Raw genomic sequence first — 23,469 nt, forward strand, 5'->3', positions numbered from 1 at the left:
ACTCTGACCTACGCCAGGAATCCATGCTACCGGTGGGAATGGTGTATGTGCTCCTACTGGCCAGTGTGTGCCTGCCATAAAGCCTGGCAGCCCTGGGTCAATAAGCTACTGGCTGGCCAGTGTCCAGCTGCCAAGCTTGGGTTACCTTGGATAGCTCTGTTGAGTGAAAGCCTGCCAAACATAAACTAAGAATTGCTACACTCAGTGAAGGTTCACTGAAAGGAAGCAGCTTGAAAGTGGACAACATAATGGAAAAGAGGAGGCTGGATATCTTCTGTATCCACAAGACAATGGAAGGACAATGCAGCAAAGCCACTTGTCTTGGAATATAAAATCTACTACTCAAGGGGAAGACAGACTAGAAATGTTACTCATGGGAATTGTGGTAAGGGAGAAGCATCAGAAGTGTGTTGTCATCAGAATTACTGACAGACTCATGGCAATCAGAGTCCAGTGTATGGACAGGGCACTATTCATAATCTGAACCTATGCCCCACAGCAGGGTTGTGATAGTGATGAAAAGAGCTAATTCAGACAGCAATTGCATGGGCTTCTAGATCAAGCAGGACAACATGAATTTGTGTTGATAATGGGTGACCTGAATGCACCTACTGGGACAGAGACAGAACAGGATATGAAGAGTGCTTTGGTCCACATCACTAGGGTAACAGGAATAAAGGACAGGCTATTCTAGACTTCTGTCTGGCAAATGGCTTGATGGTCGCCAGCATACGGTTCAGTAAGAAAGTCACAAGATCACACACAAGTGTGGTGAATATGCAACGCAGGTGGACTTCCTCTTAAGGAAAGGGCACTGGGATACAATCAGCAACTGCAATGTCATCCTCAGTGAAAAGTACAGTTTTGTACCTACCATAAATGTAGATGTTCGAGTGCTCATACAGCTGCAGTCATAACAGATGGGTTTATCTGGTCGGCCGAATTCCAAAGTCTAGGTCCGGAGTCGGTTGTCATCGCTTCCTCCCTGACGTCAGTGCGGCAGGGGTATAAAAGAGGCAGCTGACGCCATTTTCTTCAGTTTTTCTTGCCCCAGATGTCAGGTGCCCCCAGAAGGAAGGCAAACATAACGTTATGCAAAAATGCAATGTTGATAAATCAAAAACAGTAGTTGCAAGCAAATACACCATAAAAGAATACCCCAAAAAGGTTATATGAAAAGTGTTTGTCATAAGGCCTGTCCTAAGAGGGGATGGAGGGAGGGAAACCTAGACTGCAGCTGTATGAGCACTCGAACATCTACATTTACGGTAGGTACAAAACTGTACTATGTTCATCGTGCATACAGCTGCAGTCATAACAGATGGGTAGAATCCCAAAGCTAAGTAAGGGTGGTAGGCACTAAGCGGAACTAGGAGGGGCTAGGATGCCCTGCAGGACTGCTGTGGCAAAGCCCGCTCTAGATTTAGAGTATAGTGGGAGGTGATAGTGCTTGGAGAAAGTGTGCACTGAACTCCAGGTGGCTGCTTCCAAAATATCCTTGGTAGGGACCCCCTGAGGAAGGCTGCAGAGGTAGCTGTGGCTCTGGTGGAGTGGGATCTGATGCATGCAGGCACAGTTTTTCCATGAAATGAGTAACAAAAGCGTATGCAGTGGGCTATCCATTTTGAAATTGTCTGTTTGGAAATAGCCTTTCCTTGAGCACCTGCAGCATAGGACACAAAGAGTTGCTCAGATTTCCTGAATGGCTTTGTCCTGTCCAAATAATAACGAAGTTGTCTGTGAATGTCCAAGGAATGTAGTAGTCTTTCCCCTTTGTTTTGTGGATTAGGATAAAAGGTAGGTAAGTGGATAGTCTGATTCAAAGCTACACTGGATACTACCTTAGGCATAAAGGTAGGGTTGGTTCGTAAGGAAACTCTGTCCTGATGGAAAATGATGAATGGTTGCACAGCCATGAGGGCCTGTAGCTCCGAAACCCTGCGGGCTGAGGTGATAGCCAGAAGAAAGGCTGTTTTCCATGACAAGTACTGCAACTCTGATGAAGAAGCTGGCTCAAAGGGAGGAAGGGTCAGCTTTTCCAATACGAAGTTGAGGTCCCAAGCAGGGACTGGTAGTTTCCTTGGGGGTTTTATATTCTTTGCCCCTCTGAGGAACTGCCTTAAGAGAGGATAAGAGAATAAAGGAGGATCTGTGTTGTATTGTGCAGAAATGGCTGAAGCGTGGATCTTGATGGAGGAGAAGGAAAGTCCATTGTTTAACATCTCAGCTAGGTACTGTAAAATTTGAGGTATATTTATTACCCAAGGATTCTGTCCCTTCTTTTGATTCCAGGCACAAAACTGTTTCCATTTGGCGGAGTAGGCCTTTCTAGTAGAAGGTCTTCTGGCCTCCAAGATGACATCCTGCACCTCCTTGGAGAGGAGAAACTGTTGGGAAATAAAGGAATTCTCTATGCAGCTAGATTTAGAGTTTTGAGTTGGCTGTGAAGAATTTTGTAGTTGTGCTGGGACAACAGAAGAGGGACTAGAGGTAGGATCCATGGTGGGGAATGTGTCAGGCTCTTCAGGAGCGGATACCAGTGTTGCCTGGGCCAGTCTGGAGCAATGAGAATCATTTTCGGTCTCTCTGCTCTGCCTTTTAATAGAACTCTGGGCAGCAGAGGAAGAGACAGGAAGGCATAGACTGTCAATGTTGCCCAATTGAAGGAAAGTGCGTTCACTTTCCAGGCCTGTGGATGATAGGTCCTTGAACAAATTTTTTTCAACTGGCAATTTCTGTGGGTAGCAAAGAGATCTATGTCTGGCTGCCCCCATGCCTGAGTTATCTTTGTGAAAATTTGAGGATGCAACTTCCATTCGTGTGGATCTGTCATATTTCTGCTTAGGTTGTCTGCCAGTGTGTTTGCCTTCCCTGGCAGGAATTATGCCTGTAGTTGAATTTTCAATTCCAGTGCTGTGTTCCATAGGGTCATGGCTTGCCTGAACAGGGGGTATGAATGAGTTCCCCCCTGTTTGTTTATGTACCACATCACTGTGGTGTTGTCTGTCCTTATCAATAGCTGGCCTGGATGCAGTAGGTCTTTGAAGGTCATAATAGCCTTTTGCACGGCTAGCATTTCCTTTTGGTTGATGTGAAGGAGCTTCTCTTTTCATGCCCATTTTCCCTGAATGCACTGATCTGTCATGTGTGCTCCCCAGGCGTAGTCTGAGGCGTCTGTTGTGATGATTTGAGTTGCTTGAGGTACACAGAAAGGAAGACCTGTGTTTCTTTGGCAAGCTTGAGCCCACCACATAAATTCCTTTTGAAGGCATGGAATGAGTGGTATAATTGCTTCCAAGCTGTGGCTGTGTTGAGACCATAAGTTTTTTAGGTACCATTGAAGTTTCCTCATATGCAGCTTTGCACATGGGATTTGTAGGATGCAAGATACCATGAATCCCAGAGCCTGCAGGACTTTCCTTGCAGTTAGCCTGGTGTAAGTTGCCATTTTTCTGAAGTATTGAGACAGTTGCCCTTGCTTGTCTGGCGTGAGGTAGGCCATCTGGGTGGTTGTATCCAAGCTGGCACCCAGGAAAATTATTTGTTGAGAGGGTATTAGTTTTGATTTCTTTATGTTGACTGTGTATCCCAGGAAGTTCAACAGTTTTATTACAAACGCCAGGTGCTGCAGTAGTATGTCCTTGCTGTCTGCTTGGATCAGGCAGTCGTCCAGATATGGGTAGATTTGTATCCCTTGTAGTCTGCAGAAGGCGATTACTGATGCCAGGCATTTCGTAAACACTCTGGGCGCAGTAGATAAGCCAAAGGGCAATGCAGAGAATTGGTAATGGGTTGAACCTGCAAGAAATCTGAGGTATCGTCTGCAATCTTGTCTGATAGGGACATGCAGGTATGCCTCCTTGAGGTCCAATGTTACCAGCCAAGACTCCTTGCCCAGCATGGGAAGAAGCTGCTGTAATGTGAGCATCTTGAATTTTGGCACCTGTAGATATGTGTTTAGGATGGATAGGTCTAAGATAGGTCTCCAATCTTTGTCTTTCCTTGGTACCAGGAATAGTCTGGAATAAAACCCTTGACCTTGTTCTTTTGCAGGTACCTATTGAATTGCTTTCATGTCCATGAGAGCTGAAATTTGTTTTTGTGCCTCTGCCCTTTGATTTTGTGGCAGGTTTGGCATGCCTCTCATTTTTGGAAGGGTGTGAAAGTGGAACCTGTAGCCTCTGTCTATAATGTCCAGAATCCATTTGTCTTTTGTAACAATATGCCAATTTTTTGAGAATAATGTTAGTTTTCTGCCCAAAGGTGCTGCCATTAAAGCTTTGCTTGGCAGGTGTAGGGGGAAGTCATTGTGTCTGTCTTCTAAAAGACTGTGATCTATCTTCTCCACCTCTTGGGGTTGGTGCTTGCCACTGTCTAGCTCTGAAAGATCCTTGAGGTTGCCCTCTACCCCTTGGACGCCTGTATCTGCCCCTTTGAGGTCTGTCCGTGGCTGGAAAGGACCAATTTTTTGAAGGCCAGTTTCTGCTGAAACGTGGAGGCTGTACCTGCAGGAAATCTTTCACTGTTTGCATTGATTTCGCTTTTTCCTCCATTTTCTTTAGCACCTCTTCAGCTTTAACACCAAACAATACATCTTTTTGAAGAGGTGCATCTAATAATTTAGCTTTGACATGATCTGGTAACGTTTGCTCTTTGAGCCAAGCATGCCTACGTATAACAGACCCCGTAACAGCAGCTCTACATGAGGCCTCTAAAGCATCAAAACCACACTGCAAGGTATGTTTACCCACTTGCTCTGCACCATGCAACAAATCCTGCAACTCTTTTAAATCAGGTTGTGCTGGTTGTGTCATCTTGCTTTTCAGCTGAGATATCAAAAACTGTTGATACTTTAACATATGGAACTGACAGTTTAATGCCCTCATGGTTAAAGTGGCTGAGGTGTACACCTTTTTCCCCCACCTTTCTAAAGATCTGGAATCTCTCTCTGAAGGTAATGGGTTTTTAGCAGTAGAGGCCTTAATTCCCTTGGGACCCTGTGAAATAGTTTCTGGGTCAGCAGTATGGCTTTTATATAGGAACTGGTGAGAATCAGGAACCCGGTAATACCTGTCTGGTTTAACAGGAGCTGGAGGCAAAGAATCAGGATTAAGGCTGGCTTCTGTGTACACATCATCCAATATATCTAAAACAGGAGGGATAGCCAGAGGCCTATGCTGGGGGAGCAGAAGAAATTCCCTGAGCCTTTTCTTGGAATCTGAGTAATCTTGGCCTTCCCAATGAAAGTGTTCCCTCAATGTATGCAGGGTTTCCCCAAAAGAGAAGTCCTCAGGGGGGAAGACCGAGGGGATAGACTCCTCTGCATCAGAGTCTTCGAATGGAGAATAGGCAAAATCCTGATCCTCAGATAGTTCTGAGGTAATAGAAGCTTGATCTGAGGAAGGGTAGTCTTCCTCTAATCTGGGCCTTTTGTCAGAGGGGGGTTGAGAACCCCTGATAAGAGTAATCAAATCCTCAGCCATTTTAAGCATCTGTTTTTTAGGCATGGTGCCTTGAGAGGGTGTCTGAGGAACCTGTTTTTTGGTTTTCATGGCTGTTTTAGATTTAGTGAAGGCTTTAATAGAGAAGGAGGAAGGCCTGAAGACCTCTTGAGAAATGGCAGGCCTGTCTAAACTCTGAGTTTCCCCGCCAGGAGTGGTGTCGGTATCTGTAGTAGGAATGGGGGCTGAGGAGCCTGCAACCTCGGGTACTGAAGACACCGGTAGTGCATTGTCATCGGTACTCAGGGGCTGCGTAGGCACCTCGCTGAGTACCGGAGAACCGGTAGTCGGCCTTAGCGTGGTATCAGTAGGTGGTGCGGACCTCGTATGTCGGTCCTTATCTTTGCGTTTCTTGCTCAAAACTGGAGTTGGAGTATCCGACGACATAATATAATTAAATTTTTTGCCAAAAAAGTGAAGGGCGAACTCCGCCCGACGCTTAATAGTGCATTTGTTGAATCTAGCACAAAAACAGCAGGCCGAGACGTCGTGGTCTGGGCCTAAGCAAGGTATACAGAAAGAGTGGAAATCCTTATGCGGTATTTGCTTCCCACATGAAATGCAATTATTAACTTTGTCTGACATCGGTCTGAGGCAAGAAAAGTTTCCCCAACGGGGTACTTAGCTTTCAAGAAGACTTTGGCTGAAATACTTTCGTAAATCTCAGGAGCTGGCCGACCGGCACTTGCGAACTGCTTCTGCTTCGGGCACCGTGCGGCAAGGAAGGCTGAAGAAAATGGTGTCAGCTGCCTCTTTTATACCCCTGCCGCACTGACGTCAGGGAGGAAGTGGCGACAACCGACGCCAGACCTAGACTTTGGAATTCGGCCGACCGAGGACCCGCCTGACGGCAGGATAACCCATCTGTTATGACTGCAGCTGTATGCATGATGAACATCTGTCTCCTTCACAGCATAAGCCACTGGTTGCCATAATCAGCTGCAAGCAGTGGGCAGAGAAAGCTCTAAGGTGAACTGGGACTGGAACAGTGATGGCGAACCTTTTGGGTTCAGCGTGTGAAAAATTCAGAAAATGCCTAACTTGACTCTGCTTGCATGTCACCCCAACAAAAAAAAAAACAAATTTAAATTTTTGTTGTTTGTCTTTCGGCTTTTCCCGGTTAGGGGTCGCCACAGCGGAACTCCGGTCCGCTAATGATTGGCATTAGATTTTCACGAACGCCGAGGTGCCAGCTCGAAGTCCAACCTTCAACGAAGGCACGCCCATTTACGCATGTCTTTCGAATGCCCACCCAACCGCGGGGAGGACATGCAGACTCCGCACAGAAGGCACTCCCTGCACTCCAGCAGAGAATCGAACAGGAGAACCTCTTGCTGTGAGGCAACAACACTACTGCTGCACCACTGCGGATTTATACAAAACAAATTTAAATAAATAAATAAAAATAAATAAAACAGCATGGCTCCCAATACATCAGGGGTAAATCTCAGCAGAATTAGGGACAAATCTAGAAATAAGAGACATGGACAGATTTAAACCACTATTAATTTGACACTGACAGAAAAAATGAACATGAATCAATATACATTTTCTGAAGTAAAATTTGTCTATACATCTAATTATTGTCATTAAGTGGAAAAAGCTGCCAGTTTTACAAGGGATTAAGAGGGACAGTTGACAGGAATGTAAAACAGCACACTCCTACAAATGCAGACTACTTGTCCTTTGCAGAAGTGTAACCACTAAGAGAAAACAATGTCAGTACTGCCCTTTGCAGACATTATCGAAAAGTATACTGAAATAATCGAGGTTAATAACTTCTTTACTTCTGCAGCAGTGTTGTTGACCTGGCTCCTGGCACAAAATAATGCAATGCACTTTACACAAGCAAGAAATGCAACAGCAGTTTCTTTGGTAACTCAGGTGTTGGTGAATGCTGGTGTCGCCCAAAATGTTGTGGCATGTCACCTTTGACATGTGTCATAGGTTCGCCATCACTGGACTAGAATGAAGACCTGCAAACTGACTGGAGAGAAAGCACAAGACTTCAAGGAATTACTCGGGTCTCTTGCACCTCAGGAAAAAGAGGAAATAGGTGGATTTGAAGAACAGCAGTGCCTTAAAGTAGCATGTGTGAGGACTGCAGAACAGGTATGTGAAGCTTGTGGCAGAAAGCAGAAGTCCAGGAAGTAATTAAAAGAAAGAAGAAATGCAGGAAAAAGTTGGAGACAGAAAAACGGACCAGGCTAAGAAGAAATACTGGTTGGCTAACAATGGGGCTGCAACAACAAAGAACATGGCATTAGCTACACACTACTAGCTTCTGGAATGCGACTCAGTAGAGGTCACAAAGAAACTTTTATCAGCTTGTAAAGAAGATAAGGAAGACATTCAGACTTTCGTAAGGGATGCCAGTAACAACCTGCTCACCAGTCCACAGGAAATCAAAGGCAGATGGTAGGAGTATTTTCGGCAGCTTCTGAATGCAAAAAAAACCTCAAAGAAGCTGCACTGCCCAAGAAAGAGCTGTCTATGAAAGAAGAGGAGGATCCTATCCTAGAATTAGTAAGAACAGCACTAAGGAAAATGAAGTCAAGTAAAGTAACAGGCTCAGACGAGGTCACAGCAGATATGATTAAGACGCTGTTTGAGAGAAGGGAGAAATGTCTCCTGAGGTTACTTATAGCAGTATGGAAATAAAGGTGTAGCCAAGATAACTCGAGCATAAGCATATAAGTGCCACTGTTCAAAACAAAGGGGACATTTCACAACTGTGGGCAATACAGAAGTATCAAACTCACATGAGCTCTTCCCTAAGCCTATTCAAACACAGTTTGAACCAATGGAAGGGAAATTGCAAATTCACACCTGGCCTGTGGCCCCTTATGAACAGGGGCAGTTTCTAGATGTTCTAAGGCAGAGCCATATACCAAAGTCATTCTAGTCCATGAGCACTGATAACTGGCAAAGCTAGGGCATGAATGGCTTGGCTTACAAAGGCTGTAGGGTTGTTACCAGGCAGCCTACTAGGATCCTATTATTTGGAAGATGAGAGAGAAAGAGAAGTAAAAAAAGAGGGAAAGAAATAGGGTTGAAGAAAAAGGGAGGGGTTTATGATGGCTTGCATAAGGCTTGGCAATGACGTGTGCCTGACTTAGGTTGTAAATAGGAATGGAGGTTACAATTAAGATTTTTAGGTTTTAAGTCCTGTGGGATGACAGTTGCATTTAACTTGATTATTTAAGTATATTTTAAGTCTGATTAAAAAATGATTAAGAGGTTACTTCGCAGGCATGAGATGGAAGGGATTCACAAAGATTAGGTTCTATGCTAAATAAGCAATGATTGCTACTTTTGCTGGTGCTGATGAAGGTTGCAGCATGGACCTGTTGCAGTTTTGGTTTCTTGGTAGATAGGTAAGTGTATTTGGCTAGAAGCTAACGGTGAGAATGAATGAATGTCGGTGTTACTTTAAAGGGTTTCATTATTATTATCACTAGTGTAATTCGACTATCCAAAGCCTAGTGCAAAAATAAATGTAACATGAAAGTCATCAAGAATGGTAAGACATTTAAACAACGGGAAAACTTGTTTCTTAAGGACTACACATAGAAGTTTCAGAAAACCTGCAGGCATTGATGTATTCAGTCTTTTAAGGAAGTCACCACTCTTGATAAACACTTCTAAAGTACTAATGACAGAGCAAATTATTAGCGAGTTCAACCTTGAAAATAATGTGGTTAACAATGCAGGGATTAAGACATTTTAAACCAACAGGCAATAATGCAGAAATCTGTTACGGAAAAGGTTCCTACGTTCACAGAGCAGTTAACGCTGATGGAATTTCCCACAAATGGGAAAGGAATTTTATCAGTACTGTACAGATTAGTTAAAGAAACAAGAGCTCATAATAAACAAAATATATTGAAATGCTATGAAACAGTTAATGGTAAAATGCCAGATGATAAAAAACTAATTCTTACATCTCCAAAACTAACATCTCTCTATATTGACAACTTTTCACATGGCAATTTATACACAGAACATGCTTAACACCACATATATTAGAACTGATATATAATAAAGAAAACAGATGTTGAAGGCGTAAATCACAATCAATAGCCAATTGGCAACACATGTTCTATGAATGCCATTTACTTAAACAATATTGGAAAGTGTTAACTATTTGTTACAGACACTGTTCTCTGATAATTTCCAACTTACAACATCTCTAGTTTTGTTGAATACACCTGTGCTGTCTTGTGTTCCAAGGCAAAAATATGTAATTTTGTGGAAGCTCCTTGCTATTGCAAGGAAAAACATTACACAGAACTGGAAAGCTGCAACTCCTCCCAAGTTTAAACATTTCAAGAACATGGTTTTATCAGTCTCACAGTTGGAATTGAAAACAATCAAGGAAAGAACAGAATGACCTACTTCCTTAAGCATTGCCTGGCAGAAAGTAAATCAAGCGCTGGGAACAGAAGACTGTAATAAATTATAATCGCATTCAAAGATACATTCAAGAAAACAGAGTTTTTCAAGTATAGACATTCTATGTAAATAGTTGGTTTTGTAATGTTTGTTTTTGGAAATGCTTCTCTGCTTTGACTATGTAAATATTTCTTTGATATACATACTGTATATATTTTTATGTTTCTGAAAATCAATAAAAATATATTCAGTAAAAAAAGAAAATGCCAAAAAAAAGTCACCACTCTATCAAGATAACAGAATTTTCTAAATGGAGAGGGCCTATTTATTGTTCATTACAGACTTGATGTCCCCATTTATTCTCACCTGTTGGTTTCCATTCATTCTAATCTCAACTCACTTTCAAAAAATATATAACAACAACCTAGCAATATCTAATGTTTAAGGTAAAATGTCCAATTTCACTTTCTTCATGAAAAAATTTGTAAAAATCTCGGATCTACAGCTACAGTAACACATTTTAAAACCACCAGAGCAATGCATCCACTTGCCAGCTGCACATCTGCTTGTAAACCTGCTATATACAATAAGAGAAGGAAAGCTACACTATATACTAGTTCTGGTAAGATGTTGAGATACATATAAACCACACCCAAATTAGTTCCTTTACTTTCCTTCAGTGGGACCCATAATGCACTGAAATGTTACTGTGGACTGAAGGCAGATGATAGGATTCTCCCAGACAGAAGAACTTGATAATGTACAAGGCCCACATTACTATTTATCTACCCAGGCAGAGCAAAACGTACAACCATTTTTAACAAAAACACTTTGTTTTTTCTGCAATACTTAAAACATAGTCAATTGTGAACTTCTAAGGAAACTGGACAGTTTTCTTTCAATTACAAAGAACCAGTAATGTGGTGGTGCTGCGGTAGCGTTGTCGCCTCACAGTAAGACGTTGTCCTGTTCGATTCTCAGCTAGAGCGTCTTCTGTGTGGAGACATGCGTGAATGGGCGTATCTTCATTGAAGGTTGTGCGTCAAGGCCAGCAACTCAGCACGTAAAAATCTACTGCCAAACATTAGCGGACCGGAGTTCCACTGTGGCAACCCCTAACCGGGAAAAGCCGAAAGACACAACAACAACAAAGAACCAGTAATGCAAGCACACAACAAAAGCATATTCACAAAGTTTGGACACATTACTGTTCTGTAAGACTCCATAACAGCACTGAACACTGATACCTCTCTATATGTAGTACAGCGCCTAAGCATCCAGGGTTTTTAATGGCAAACACATTTGTTTTCTTCTGTGTGCTCTCTAGAAAGATGACTGCTACTGACCAGTGCTACTGAAAAAGAATATAAAGAATGCATTCTCAAACAAAAATGCTCTTTCATTCTTTATTTTTCTGATTCCCACTCTGTCCTATGTAGAACTACGGCAGAGCAAATTTCTAAGCAAGTAAGCAGAGGGTATATTTTACAGAACCAATCCTTGACAGGACGCCAGTCCATCACAGTACTAAAAAGCACAAACACTAGTTTTGTACATAACTGCATGTCACTACATCCTACTTCAAACTTTTAAATGCATCAGCTGTGATGAAAGGTCAGCTTATTCATCATGTGACTCCTATCTGAATTAGGAAACTGCAGTGATTCACTTGTCAGTGAGTTACAGTAGCATGACCAGCTGAATAACGTCCTAATGACAGTCCACACAGGATCTTTGTATAGGCAATACGTTCACTCATAATCACTTGAGAGTTAGAAATTGGTAAACCTATGAGTCGACATCAGTTAAAAAAAAAATCAGTTTGAAGGGTAAAGGGCACAACCTTTCAATACATGCGTATATACAAAGGGAAATGCAAGCCTCATTTTGATCACTACAATGAAGGACCTTAAACTATAAATGCAAGAGGTCTTCTTTCTTTTTTGTTAACAGAGAAGCACAGCTGGAAATACTACACTTGGAGGCCTGAGGATTAAAGCCCCAGACAAACAAGATTTTTTTTTCTAACAAAACTCCCACAGCAGAATAATAATTTGTATAAACACAGAAATAATAATACTCTCACAAATATAAAAGTACATAAAGGTAGAACTATGACAATGAAAGTTCATAAATTCACAGGTTTAAACTGTCATTCTTAAAAATTACGAATTAAAAAAGCTTGATTCCCACAACCTCATCTTGGAATATTCATCTTCCAATAAACATTCCACTTAATCGAACATTTGTAAACTCAAATGTGTTTAACACCAGCAGAAGCGATCGAAACTCCTTTGATTGATTCTGCCAGGTGCTACGTCTGTACAAGAGTGCACAGTGGGGACTGGGGGAAAATGCCCTTCGTCCACTGTAGTGATCGCGGAGTTGGCATATATAATTAGCAGGGGGATGTGGGGTGCAAGGGGATGTGCCCTCCAGCAAAAACATAACTGTTTTGTTTTTTCACTGTTAGAGCTTTTGATCTTTTGGGATAATAATCATTAGCTGTTCAAGATTTGCATACCTTAATGTTTAGAATACATTATATACATATATATATATATATATATATATATATATATATATATATATATATACACACACACACACACACACACACACACACTATATGTAATACACATATGCATATAAAGCATTTTTGCATTTTTAAAAAGTATGTGTGTATGCATATAGTAGACAAGTTCACAGAGACACACACACACACGTATATATATCTGTAAGGGAGTACTCCATTACATCGAAAGGAAAACAATATTGACAGCAAGTTGGTTGACATGTGTGGGAGATCGACAATCCCTGGAAAGAGTAATATTTCCTTTCCCCACAGATTGTGCAATCTCAGAGTAGGTATATATAATTAGTAGAGGGCATTGGAAGTGCAAGGGGGCTTACCCCCTGCAAAAATACTTATTTTTGGTTTAGCCTGCTCTGGGGTAATCATTTCAACATGCACAGTACGTGCTGATATTTTGCGTTTCAACATTTTGATGTCAGCATTGCACACCAATGTAAAAGAGCATACCCATATAACATATACATATTTTTTGCACTGCCACTAACTTATCTTTCTTTCCAGTAACTATTTCAATCCAGTTCAGGGTCTTGAGTAAACTGGATCTGATTGCAGCACTCATAAAGCACAAGGCAGAATAACAATCCAAATGAGATGTTTGCTATTCACACATATACATCAACTCTCACACATAGAAACATACATATGGAGAATATGGAGGACTGGCACTTCACCTAGACACACATGAGATGTGTGATTAATCCAGATTACCTGGCAAAACCCCACACAGACATAAGAGGAAATGTAAATTCCACACGGAAATGCACCCCAGTCAAGAACCAAACTACAGAACCAAGTGCTGTGAGACAGCAACACTAACTGCCATATCACTGTGCCACTATATATTTGTGTGTATTTGCATGCACGTACGCATGTGGATCAAATATAGGGTATAGTTGGGTTTACTGATCCTATACTTATCACTGATCTGCCACGAACAAGCTTATACTACTCAGCAGATCACTATGGGATATAACAGCAATGAATATATCCTCTCCCCAATTATTCTCTGTTCTAAGAGTTTGTGCAACATCGGAGGTAGTAAATTTACAGAACTGCTGGATTACAAACTGCCTCACAGACAGGATGCAGGAAATCAAAACAGTCCAAGTTACCGCCATAAGGAGTTGAAAATATTTGTGGAATGACAGTACTTTCTGCTTCTGGGGAGGAAGAGACTTCTTGTTAGGTTACAAAAAACTGACATATGCTGCCACGCTGAATCACAAGGACATTCTTACTTATTTTACCCAAGGCCCTTCCAGTACTTTACATCCTGATGGTTAGAACAATTATATGAACATGAAATATTACATATGAACTTGTATTCCCTTACCTGGTAGTGACAGTTGTAAACTAGTTCTCAGTTATTATTTATATTTACTGGCATCTTTTACTTATTTTTTTAACAGAAAAATTACAAGCTCACTTTAACACATCTAGTACTTATTCACATATCTATTATCTGCAGATTTGTTAGCATTGCCACTCTTGTCGGTGTGTTCTTACTCTACACACTTTGAGACTAGCTTTAGATTCCCTTTCATCCAATCTTACAAAAAGGTGAAATGTATTTAACTATCTTGTTAATATTTAGCTTATTTTGTAACCAAGAAGGCATCAGCAAAAAATACTAGTTATGTTTAAAAGAGTAAGATAAAAGCTACTTTTAAAAATATGTTTGCATTTTCCGTTCTAAAATTTGTATGTGAAACTGACACTAGATCATAGTGGAATGATTAGTAAAAACATGAATGAATATCTTAACCTTTCTTCACCTACTGCTAGTGTAGAAAAGAACAAGTCAGTGATACACAGGTTTCTGGGGTGGGGGTGGGTTTTGAGGCCATCATCAACTATAGGAACTATAACACATTAAACAGTAGTAACAATGTCTTCTAACCCCTGTGTGAAAATTAAATAGCCTCACCAAGCTGCTTTTTTTCCTTCGAGAAATAGTCTGTTGAGGCATGATTTCCTTTTATGCATTTTGGATCAGGAAGATGGGGGAAGGACAGTGTGTGTGTTTGTGCGTGTGTTTTGTGTGTGTGCGTGTGTGCGTGCGTGTGCGTGTGTGTGTGTGTTTGCTGTTGTCGTTCCTATGTACGAGACGTGCAGATTATGAAAGTGGCTTCTCAAACTTTTTCCTCCATGAAAAACTGACTCCAGACGTTCAGTTTTTGAAATCAGACTTCCTGTGTATGGCCAGCTTCCACACAAGTGGTGTGTTTTGGATTGGGGAACTGCAGTGTAGATGTGTGTTGTTCTATGCCCCCCACCCCCCAAGAAAACAGTTTGAGATCAGTGCATGTGTCTGGGCCAGAGTAAACTGCCGACTAACACTGACAAGTTAGCACAACTGACAGTGTGCCTCTGACAAGCTTATTCTGATTACAGGGCTGTTAACAAGACAGCTATCAACTAAATGGACCAAATCCAATTATAGTACAGGAAACCAAAAATGGAAAGTGAGGAGCCTGAAGAGCTGGAGCGTCATCTGAAGCTACATAAATTATACAGTGTTGTTAATCAGCTTTACGTCTCTTTGTCTAACACTAACACACACACACACACACACACACACACACACACACACACACACACACACACACACACACTTTTTTAATCTATCTGGGCTCTTCTGAAGGTATTTATATTTACCAAGTTCTAGACAAGTAGAATCACACTATCCAAAGTACCCAGCATAACAAATGTAATAGACTGCAGAGTTGTAAAATGCTACGGAAGTATAACAAATGAAAGTCTTCTTAATTTTAAGACATTCATTGAATTAACAGTCAACTTAATGAATATTTTCAAATATAGGACACTGAAAAATCAAAGCCATATTCTGTATTCTGAAGACTGCACATGAAAAGTGAAGTTGTCCAGTGAACATGCAGGTCATGCAAATTCAAGCTACAACTACAGTGTACTACTCTGCACTTAACAGGCTAGCTTACCTGCGAGGGTCATGAACTTCCACAGAAAACTTCTTTTCTCTGAAATAAAGGTTTTCGAGTTGCCGCCATTGAAAAACCTGAGCAGAAGAGTAAACATTTCAGTACAACGCTTGCTGAGATTTTCCCACCACTGACCTTGTGAGTGCAGACAGCTTTATTAAATAACAAACAGTTCAAGTTCCAGTATTGTTTCTATTTGTACCACTGTAAGACAAGAAAATGAAACTCTTCTCAAGCAAATGGGTGTGGATCTTTATGCAAAAAGAAAAAGAAACAGTATTTGAAATTCTTTCCTGTAATCCCTACTTCTATGCTCCTTTTTGCATTTCTTTTCCTTGAGTTCCAAGACTACAGATTCCCAAAGAACAATCCCTCACGATTTAAAAAGCAAAATCCTGAGCAGAAGCCATCTCTGACTGAATCAGTAACTTGTGGTCCCTCCCATTTCTCTCAGTGATGGAATGGGAAAGCATTCAATCACGCACCCCCCCCCCCATCCTGCTTCCTTCCTGCCCACTGATCTGTAATGGTCTGACATTTGAAGTGAACTCTACGAAAATTACAAAGCCTCTGAGAAGGTGTGAGTCTGTTATGAACCCACAGTTAGTAGCAATCCGAGCTAACAGTACAGCCCAGTCTGTGACTTCTGTAAATCACCAAGCAGTAACCAAAACCAAAAGGGAGTTACTCTGCACAAGGAATAAGGGTCATTCTTCTGAAGCACATACAAAATAAAATGTTAAATCACAGGGCTCTGATCCATTTCTGAAGCTGGAAGAAAGCATAAACTCCAGCTGAAGAAAACAACTGGACCCTCCACAGGCAAAGTTGCATGCCAGTTAAATGATTAGAGTAAAATATCCATTTCCTTAAATACAAACCAGCATGACTAGACTGGCCACGAAGTTTAACATTATCACCTTTGAAATGTCCAGAACAGCTATGATTCATAAGATAAATTACGGGAGGTAGCACAATCTCACTGGCCCAACGGGTAGCACACTAACCTTTGGTGTCTATAGGATAACCAGGCTGCCTCTGTTTAAGCCCCACAGTTCCTATCTGGCAGTTCATACAGAAATTTAAGGCTACGAATGGTTAATGACTGGTTTCCTGTAGTTCAGGGTTTCAATCTCTGTTTGCAACTATGTGACTAAGCAAGTCATTTGACTAGACAGAAAATTAATGAAATTGTGCTAGGTTCCTTAATGGTCTGCTAGACATTATAACTAGTAACTACATATAAGCAGGTGATATCAACATTGTGAAAATGTACCCATAACACAAATTCCAGTTAATCTATGCAGACTGCATCATTTTTATGAAGATGCTATTTAAAATACATGCAAAAATTTAAACACAAACAAAAGATGTGCAGGAGTTTGGCATGCACACACAAATATAGCTACTGAATCTTTCTGACTGTGCATAGTGACCAGTCTCTGCTAACTACACAAAAAATATAACATTTACTCCCAATATTTGTGTGTGTACATCAGGAATAGCAAACGCTGCTAATCTTAAATCACCTGAGTAACACAGCAAGATACTTTTAATCATGAGATAATTCTCCTAATAAAATTTAAAAATGAAAAGCTCTTCTGCTGTTTAATTTACATTCAAGGTAGTGAGTCACCTATAACTAGGTTACACTCTCTTGCTGATTAGGTGACATCATTTATTCACTACCTGATGTGCATAGTTGTGATGTCATATAAATCTCCCGACAGAAAAGTTACAGTAACAGGCCAGCGCAACACTTAAGGCATCTACCTTAACAACCACACAGTTCCAGGTTCACAAATTTAATCTAGCAACCAAACATATGACTGAAAAAAGGGAAGAGAAAAAAATAACTGGGCTCTATATTCTCTCAAATACAAGAAGGCTGAGTAACACATTTACAAAAGCTTGATTCATAGCAGATGCTGGACATCTGCATCTAAAAAGGTAAAATGTCAGTGAACCTTACTTTAGATGAAAAATATTTATGTTTAGACTATGCTGCTGTAAATCTAAGTATGCCCTCTCTCATAGAAAAATATGTATATTTTGTTTTTCTATTTGTAATTTTATTCAGACTATATTGAAAGGACACCTTTTTTCCTGAAAATTTAAAAAAAAATACAACATAAGGTTTCTTAAGAACATGACACAAAAAGAACAGGCTCCTTCAGCTTTGCCAGTTCAACAACCATGTTTCACTAATGCTGCACCACCACCTGAATGAACACAATCTGCACTATATGACATTCATGAAAAACATTTGAGAACTGCAGCAAAACCAATGTCACATAAATGAAGTTGTCACTAAATAAGATGTGCGTGTAAAGCATGTACTAGTTAGTAACTGGACAGCTAAGTCCGATAAAACATGTTACACAGAAATAATGTACATAACCTTTAGGGTGATTTCAGCAAGCAGTATATATATATATATATATATATATATATATATATATATATATATATATATATATAAAATTTTCTCGGAACGAGATTGTTGTCTGTTTTCTTTAGATAAGCATTTGTATTGTTTATTTGTGCTTTTGAGTTACCGCATTGTTGTTATTTGAAAAAAGAAAATTGAAATAAAGAGATTTTGGAAAAAAAATAAAAACAGCACCACTAGGTGGCAGCATTCAAAATATATTTGTCAAACAGAATGTAAGAACAAAGCATGGGAAAAACTCCATTAAATTTCCTTCACGGGTAAAGTTCTGACATTTCCTTAAAGAACACAAGAGGTAATATGAGTCTCCATGAGTTGATTAATCCCATCAGATTCACCAGGGTATTATAAATCATACGTGTTAAGAGAAAACTGCATATGGACTACTGGACAAATCGGTCAAATACTTACTGTTACTGCAAGAAGTTAAACAGGAAAATAATGTGCAGCTTTGTTGGCTCAGCATGTGGCAGACTCGTCTTTGATGGCAGAAAATCAGAAGGCTGTGGGTTTGTTCCCTAAACCAGCTGCTTGGGTTGCTGTCTCAGTACTGGCACCACAATATAGCATAGTAGAGGAGCTGCAACCACAGTGTAGCTCTTCAGATGAGGTATTAAACTGAGATCCCATTTGCCCGAAATGTTAGTCAGGAGGAAGTGAAAGATTTCATGACACCAAAAAGAGCAGGGAAATTTCCCTGGTGCCCTGGTCAATCTGCACATAGTATGATGATCACCATGGGACTTCCCATGAATAAAGCCCATGTACAGTGGGCCTAACAAGGTCTACAGAAGTAAATCAATAAAGGCAGTTACATAAATGTACTGTGTACAACTGCCCATCTTAAAATGCACTTCAGTTAGCAGGTCCTTATTTCCTCTCACATAAATGTTTGTAAGACATCTTGTGATGGCAGTGTACTTGCATATTTACTTTCTTAAGGGGCGAACTTCCTCTCCACAAGGCACTTGTCTGAAGTCACTGAAGAGGAACTTTCATTAGTAGTAATTTGGTATCATTATCCTCAGCATCCAACAGAGGTCATAAGGGTAGTATTAGAAAACAGGTGCTAACAAGCAGGAATCTCTCCAATGCCTTTACCACATAGGCTAAGTAGGCACAAAGGAAGATGTGCTGGACTTGGGTGCTTTGAAAGAGTTTAAGTTAGGGTTAGATAACTAAGTAACAACCTGTTTTTAAGTAATTTCAGACTTCAAGTCCTTACTGGACTACAGGAATACTTCAATGCAAGGTATACGCCTTTCACCAGTCAGTTAATAAAGGGGAATTGATTAATAAGCAAAATTCCTATTAAGCCTGAGAGCCCGAGTCTAGCGCAACCCAGAAGCAAAATCCGGTCCAAAACAAAAATACTATGACAGTGAGAACATAGCTGCAGAGTTCTTGAAATAGCAGGGTGCGGTTGTGAAGAAATGGGCAACCAAGAACGTTTGCGGTTCATGATGAAGTTAGGAAGCTAATGAGATTTGTTTACTCAAAACAAATACGTCTCATAGTGACTGTTTCTTACACCACCTTAGCAGAGGTATACTGTAAAAGTGCCAACATAGATATCCAAAGAGGTGATCCAAAAAAGCATTTCCACTAGGGTTTGACTAGAAGTACAGAGTTCATCCAGGTCTAAAAGATCCAGAGAAGGTTTCTAGTGACATGTCATCTGATGAAGTTTCAAAGATTTTATTAGACTGTTCAGAAAGTCAGTTTAATATTTGGGCAGTACCAAAAATTGAAAAGAATTAATTTGGGGAAAAAAAAAACATTTACTGGATAATCCCCCCCCTCTTTCATTATTTGCACCCAATGATACTAAATTACAGTACCTCAATACTCTCTAAACCATTAACACACATCATTAATGTATACCTTACCTCCAGGTTTCACGCACACACTAGTCATACCCCTACCAAAACTCACTACTCCCTTGTCTGCAGCACATTACAGACCTATTGCATACCTTCTGGCCATGTGCAAAAATTGTTGAAAAGCTCATCTACAACCAGTTATTAGATTATATATAAACGTATGATCTTCTTACTGACAAGACCATGACTTTCAAACCAAATACAGCACTCAAACTGACATCTCAAGCTACCGTCTCATATTTATGCCAATATGTAGAAAGAACTGTTTATAGGAACTATATTTCTTGATCTACAAAAAGACTGACGCTGGGGATCACAACTTACTGATTAACAAATTGTTAGACCACATCTCCTCCAAAGTAGTAAACTGACTGGTTTATAAATTATTTACACAACAGATCTTTTACAGTCTTAGGACCAAATCCTACATCAGAAACTGCCATCATGTGGTGTTCCACATGGTTCTGTTTTAGGACTTCTACTATTTTTTTATATATCAACAGTTTACACTTGGATTTGTCCAAATTAAATGAAATTATGCATGCTGATGAAACTGTAATATGCAATATCTAAACAAATCTGTACAACTTAATCAACATTCACCAACACAATTTTCTCAGCATGTGGATCTGGATTCAAGCAAGCAAACAGATCATAAATACTACCAAGTCTACCACTGTGGTACTCCCCAAAAATAGTTAATATCACTCCTCCGCTCATTAACAGCCCTTCATATGGTAATGCTTCATACTACACACAGCATAAATATTTGGGTATACTAATGGATGACTCATTCTCTTTCCATAACCGTACTGAAAATATTACTAGTGTAAACTCATGGGAACTCGAAGTAGCCTGCAATATTTCACACCTGCTCTTGCCATTAATGTCCTAATCCAGCATAGCTCCCCTCTTTCATCAGAACATAACCTTACAGCAAACCAGTAAAAAGAAGGTTCTTATATGCATTTCTCTTGCTAAACCAATCGAACACCACTGCCATACAACCAAAAGGACGAAGTGTCTTCCAATTGCTGCAAGAGCTAAGGTCTTTATTACCTCCTACCACTACGACCACCAACACCACTAAATACCAGTTACTGAAAGAATGCTACTGCTCTACACTAGTAAACACTATCACATCATACCTCAACTTATTCCCTTTCATAACAGTAACAAAGAGAAGCTTTCAGACACCACATTTAAAGGTAGCTGCAAAAAAAAAAAAAAAAAAAATCACAAATTTGCCTCAGCTGCATGGACAACTCTTCCCTCAAAATGAGCTGGACAAAGTCTTAGCCTTAGTCTTCAAAATGAAACTTAAGGCCTACCTATGCCAGAAATGCAACTGTTACAGAGATGTTGGCTAGCTTTCCCTACCTCACAGTCCCTTTTAGTGATTCAGCATGTTCTTCTCTTACTTGTATAAGAACCACTGAAATTCAATGTTTGTAAGATCATATGAAGTGCTAATAATGTAAAGTAGAAAGTTCTACTCAGCTTACCTAAATCTTGGTAAAGTGAACCTCCTCCTAATCTCACTGCATACATTTAATTATCTGTGCTACTTTATGTTCTCATTCCTTGAATATCACTCATCAAAATTGTGTGTGTGTTATTGTCAAACTTCAAACTATTTTGCATGTGTTAATTTTTATCAACTGCATAAAGATTACTGTATATGTCCACATCTACGGCTGACAAACCTTTCGGTCAAAATGTTGGATGTAGTCATCATAAGTGTATACTAGGCTAATGACTAATGGGGTCTTGTTAAGCCTAGCCATGCATCCCAAATCTCTGACAAGTTCTGGTACCCTCGGTAGTGTAAAGCAGGGGCTTGGGAGATGAAGCATTTTCAAGCAGAGGCCTGGGAGATGAACCATTTACAAGCTGCCTCTGTCCATCAGAGGTACACATGACAAAGCAGGGCTGAATTTCAGTTCTCCATCCAGTTGCCTAAGTTGTACTTTATAATCCACAAGCGAAATCTCTCCACTCGACTGGTGAACAAACAAAAAGAGAACCAAGGAGAAAAAGTACTGCCACTACTTTTATTGGTGTGTGGAAACGAATAAAAGTAGTGGCAGTACTTTTTCTCCTTGGTTCTCTTTTTGTAAGTTGTACTTTAATTGAGCTAGTGAGGAACTCTGTTTGTCATGGATAGGAAGCCTGTTCCAGAGAAGGTTAGTCTCTGGGATACATACCTGTCTCTCCAGAAGGTTCTGCTTACATCACAGCATGGATGAACTCTTTAGAATGGGTAATTCTGGTGCTGTTTGTTTTGCAGATATGCAAGAGGTACATCAAAGTGGGGTCCGAAGAACCCTTTTATGCCAGGCATAGTTCTCCCCTTAACAGCCTGTAGAAGACCGAATACAGGTATAGGGCTTTGAGGTGATCTGCACAGGACATGTTATGTTCTATATTCATTTAGTTAGGAACGTCTGTGGGCACTAAAGTTGTTTATGTGCCTCGTTAAGTTCATACCACAGTGCCGAATGTACTCAATGACAGAGGTCTGATAAGTGCAGAATACAGTGAAACAATAACCTCCTTGGACTAAGATGCCATACCTTAGAAGTTGCAGAACATAGAATGATTTCCTTAGTACTGTAGGCATGTGATGGCTGAAGGCAAGATTAATATCTGTGTGTGTCCCCAAGTCCCTAACTACTGTGTTGACTCTTGAGGGTGTTTTGTTACTATGGCAGTTACCAGGTGGTGGCCGACTTCCCGAAAGGATACTATTATGCATTTATTAGCATTTAGGTTTAGCCCACAGATACCAGTTATTTGTCTGTACCAGTCCTTCTTGGGAGAAAAGGAGCACCTGCACGGACTCAACTATTCCTACATTGCAATAGTCTGGAAAATTTGGCAAACCAGACGCCAATGGCATTAGCCTTGACTTCAGAGAAGTAGATGCCAAAAAGAAGTCATCCCAGGACCAATTCCTGATATTCTACACTGGTGACTGGCCTCTTTGTACAGGTGGATTCCACAATTTTAACTTTCTGGGTGTTGTCTATGAGCCAGATGGCTATATGCTAGGTGACATAAGGGTTTATTCCTAAAAAGTAGGCAGTGTAAACAATGTTGCATTCATCCATTGCTTTGGTGACCTTCTCAAAGAAATCCACCAGGTTGAGTAGTCATGACCTGCCCTTGATAAAACCAAACCAGTTTGGGTCCAGTTTCTGAAGGTTTCCTAAGTCATTATTGATTTTTTCAAAATAATTATTTTCTGGCTTTGCATTTGAAACTTGCGAGTCTCTAATTTACAGAGTCTGTAGATGGCCTACCTTTCTGCAGAAGGATGATAATGCTATTCTCTGTTCATGAAGCAAGAAAGCCTGTTTGGAGGCTACAGTTAAATAGTGATTCCAGACGGCCTGATATGCCATGTTTCATGCTATTTAGAAAGCAATTTAGAGAGAGCACTGAGGACATGTTAGCTAGTGACAGTCTGGGGAATTATATTTGGTGGTACTTCCTCAGGGAAAGCTGGATGGGAGAGACAAGTTGGAAGTTAGAGCTGAATTTGTCTGCCAGTAGGCTTGCTACATCTTCTAGCTCAGTATGGGTGGCTCCACTAACAATGAGCTGCGCACATAATTAAGTACCACTTTTGAGGATGCGGGCATAACTAAAGAAAAGAAAGTTGTGTAAAGTCTTACCA

At 40.4% G+C, this 23,469-nt stretch overlaps 1 protein-coding gene across 4 annotated transcripts in view; it reads right to left on the reverse strand.

The window, feature by feature from the left end:
• FRMD4A (FERM domain containing 4A) overlaps positions 1-23,469 on the reverse strand; it is a 1,911,200-nt gene that overhangs the window by 513,499 nt on the left and 1,374,232 nt on the right. For all 4 annotated transcript variants that reach the window (XM_044087941.1, XM_044087942.1, XM_044087944.1 and 1 more), the window contains exon 12: positions 15,453-15,529. In XM_044087941.1, coding sequence (XP_043943876.1) covers positions 15,453-15,529 — 77 coding nt within the window. The remainder of the gene's footprint in view (positions 1-15,452; positions 15,530-23,469) is intronic.

The sequence above is a fragment of the Protopterus annectens genome, chromosome 11.part0 (assembly GCF_019279795.1).
Source record: "Protopterus annectens isolate FY-2018-M chromosome 11.part0, PAN1.0, whole genome shotgun sequence".
Taxonomy (NCBI): Eukaryota; Metazoa; Chordata; order Ceratodontiformes; family Protopteridae; genus Protopterus; species Protopterus annectens.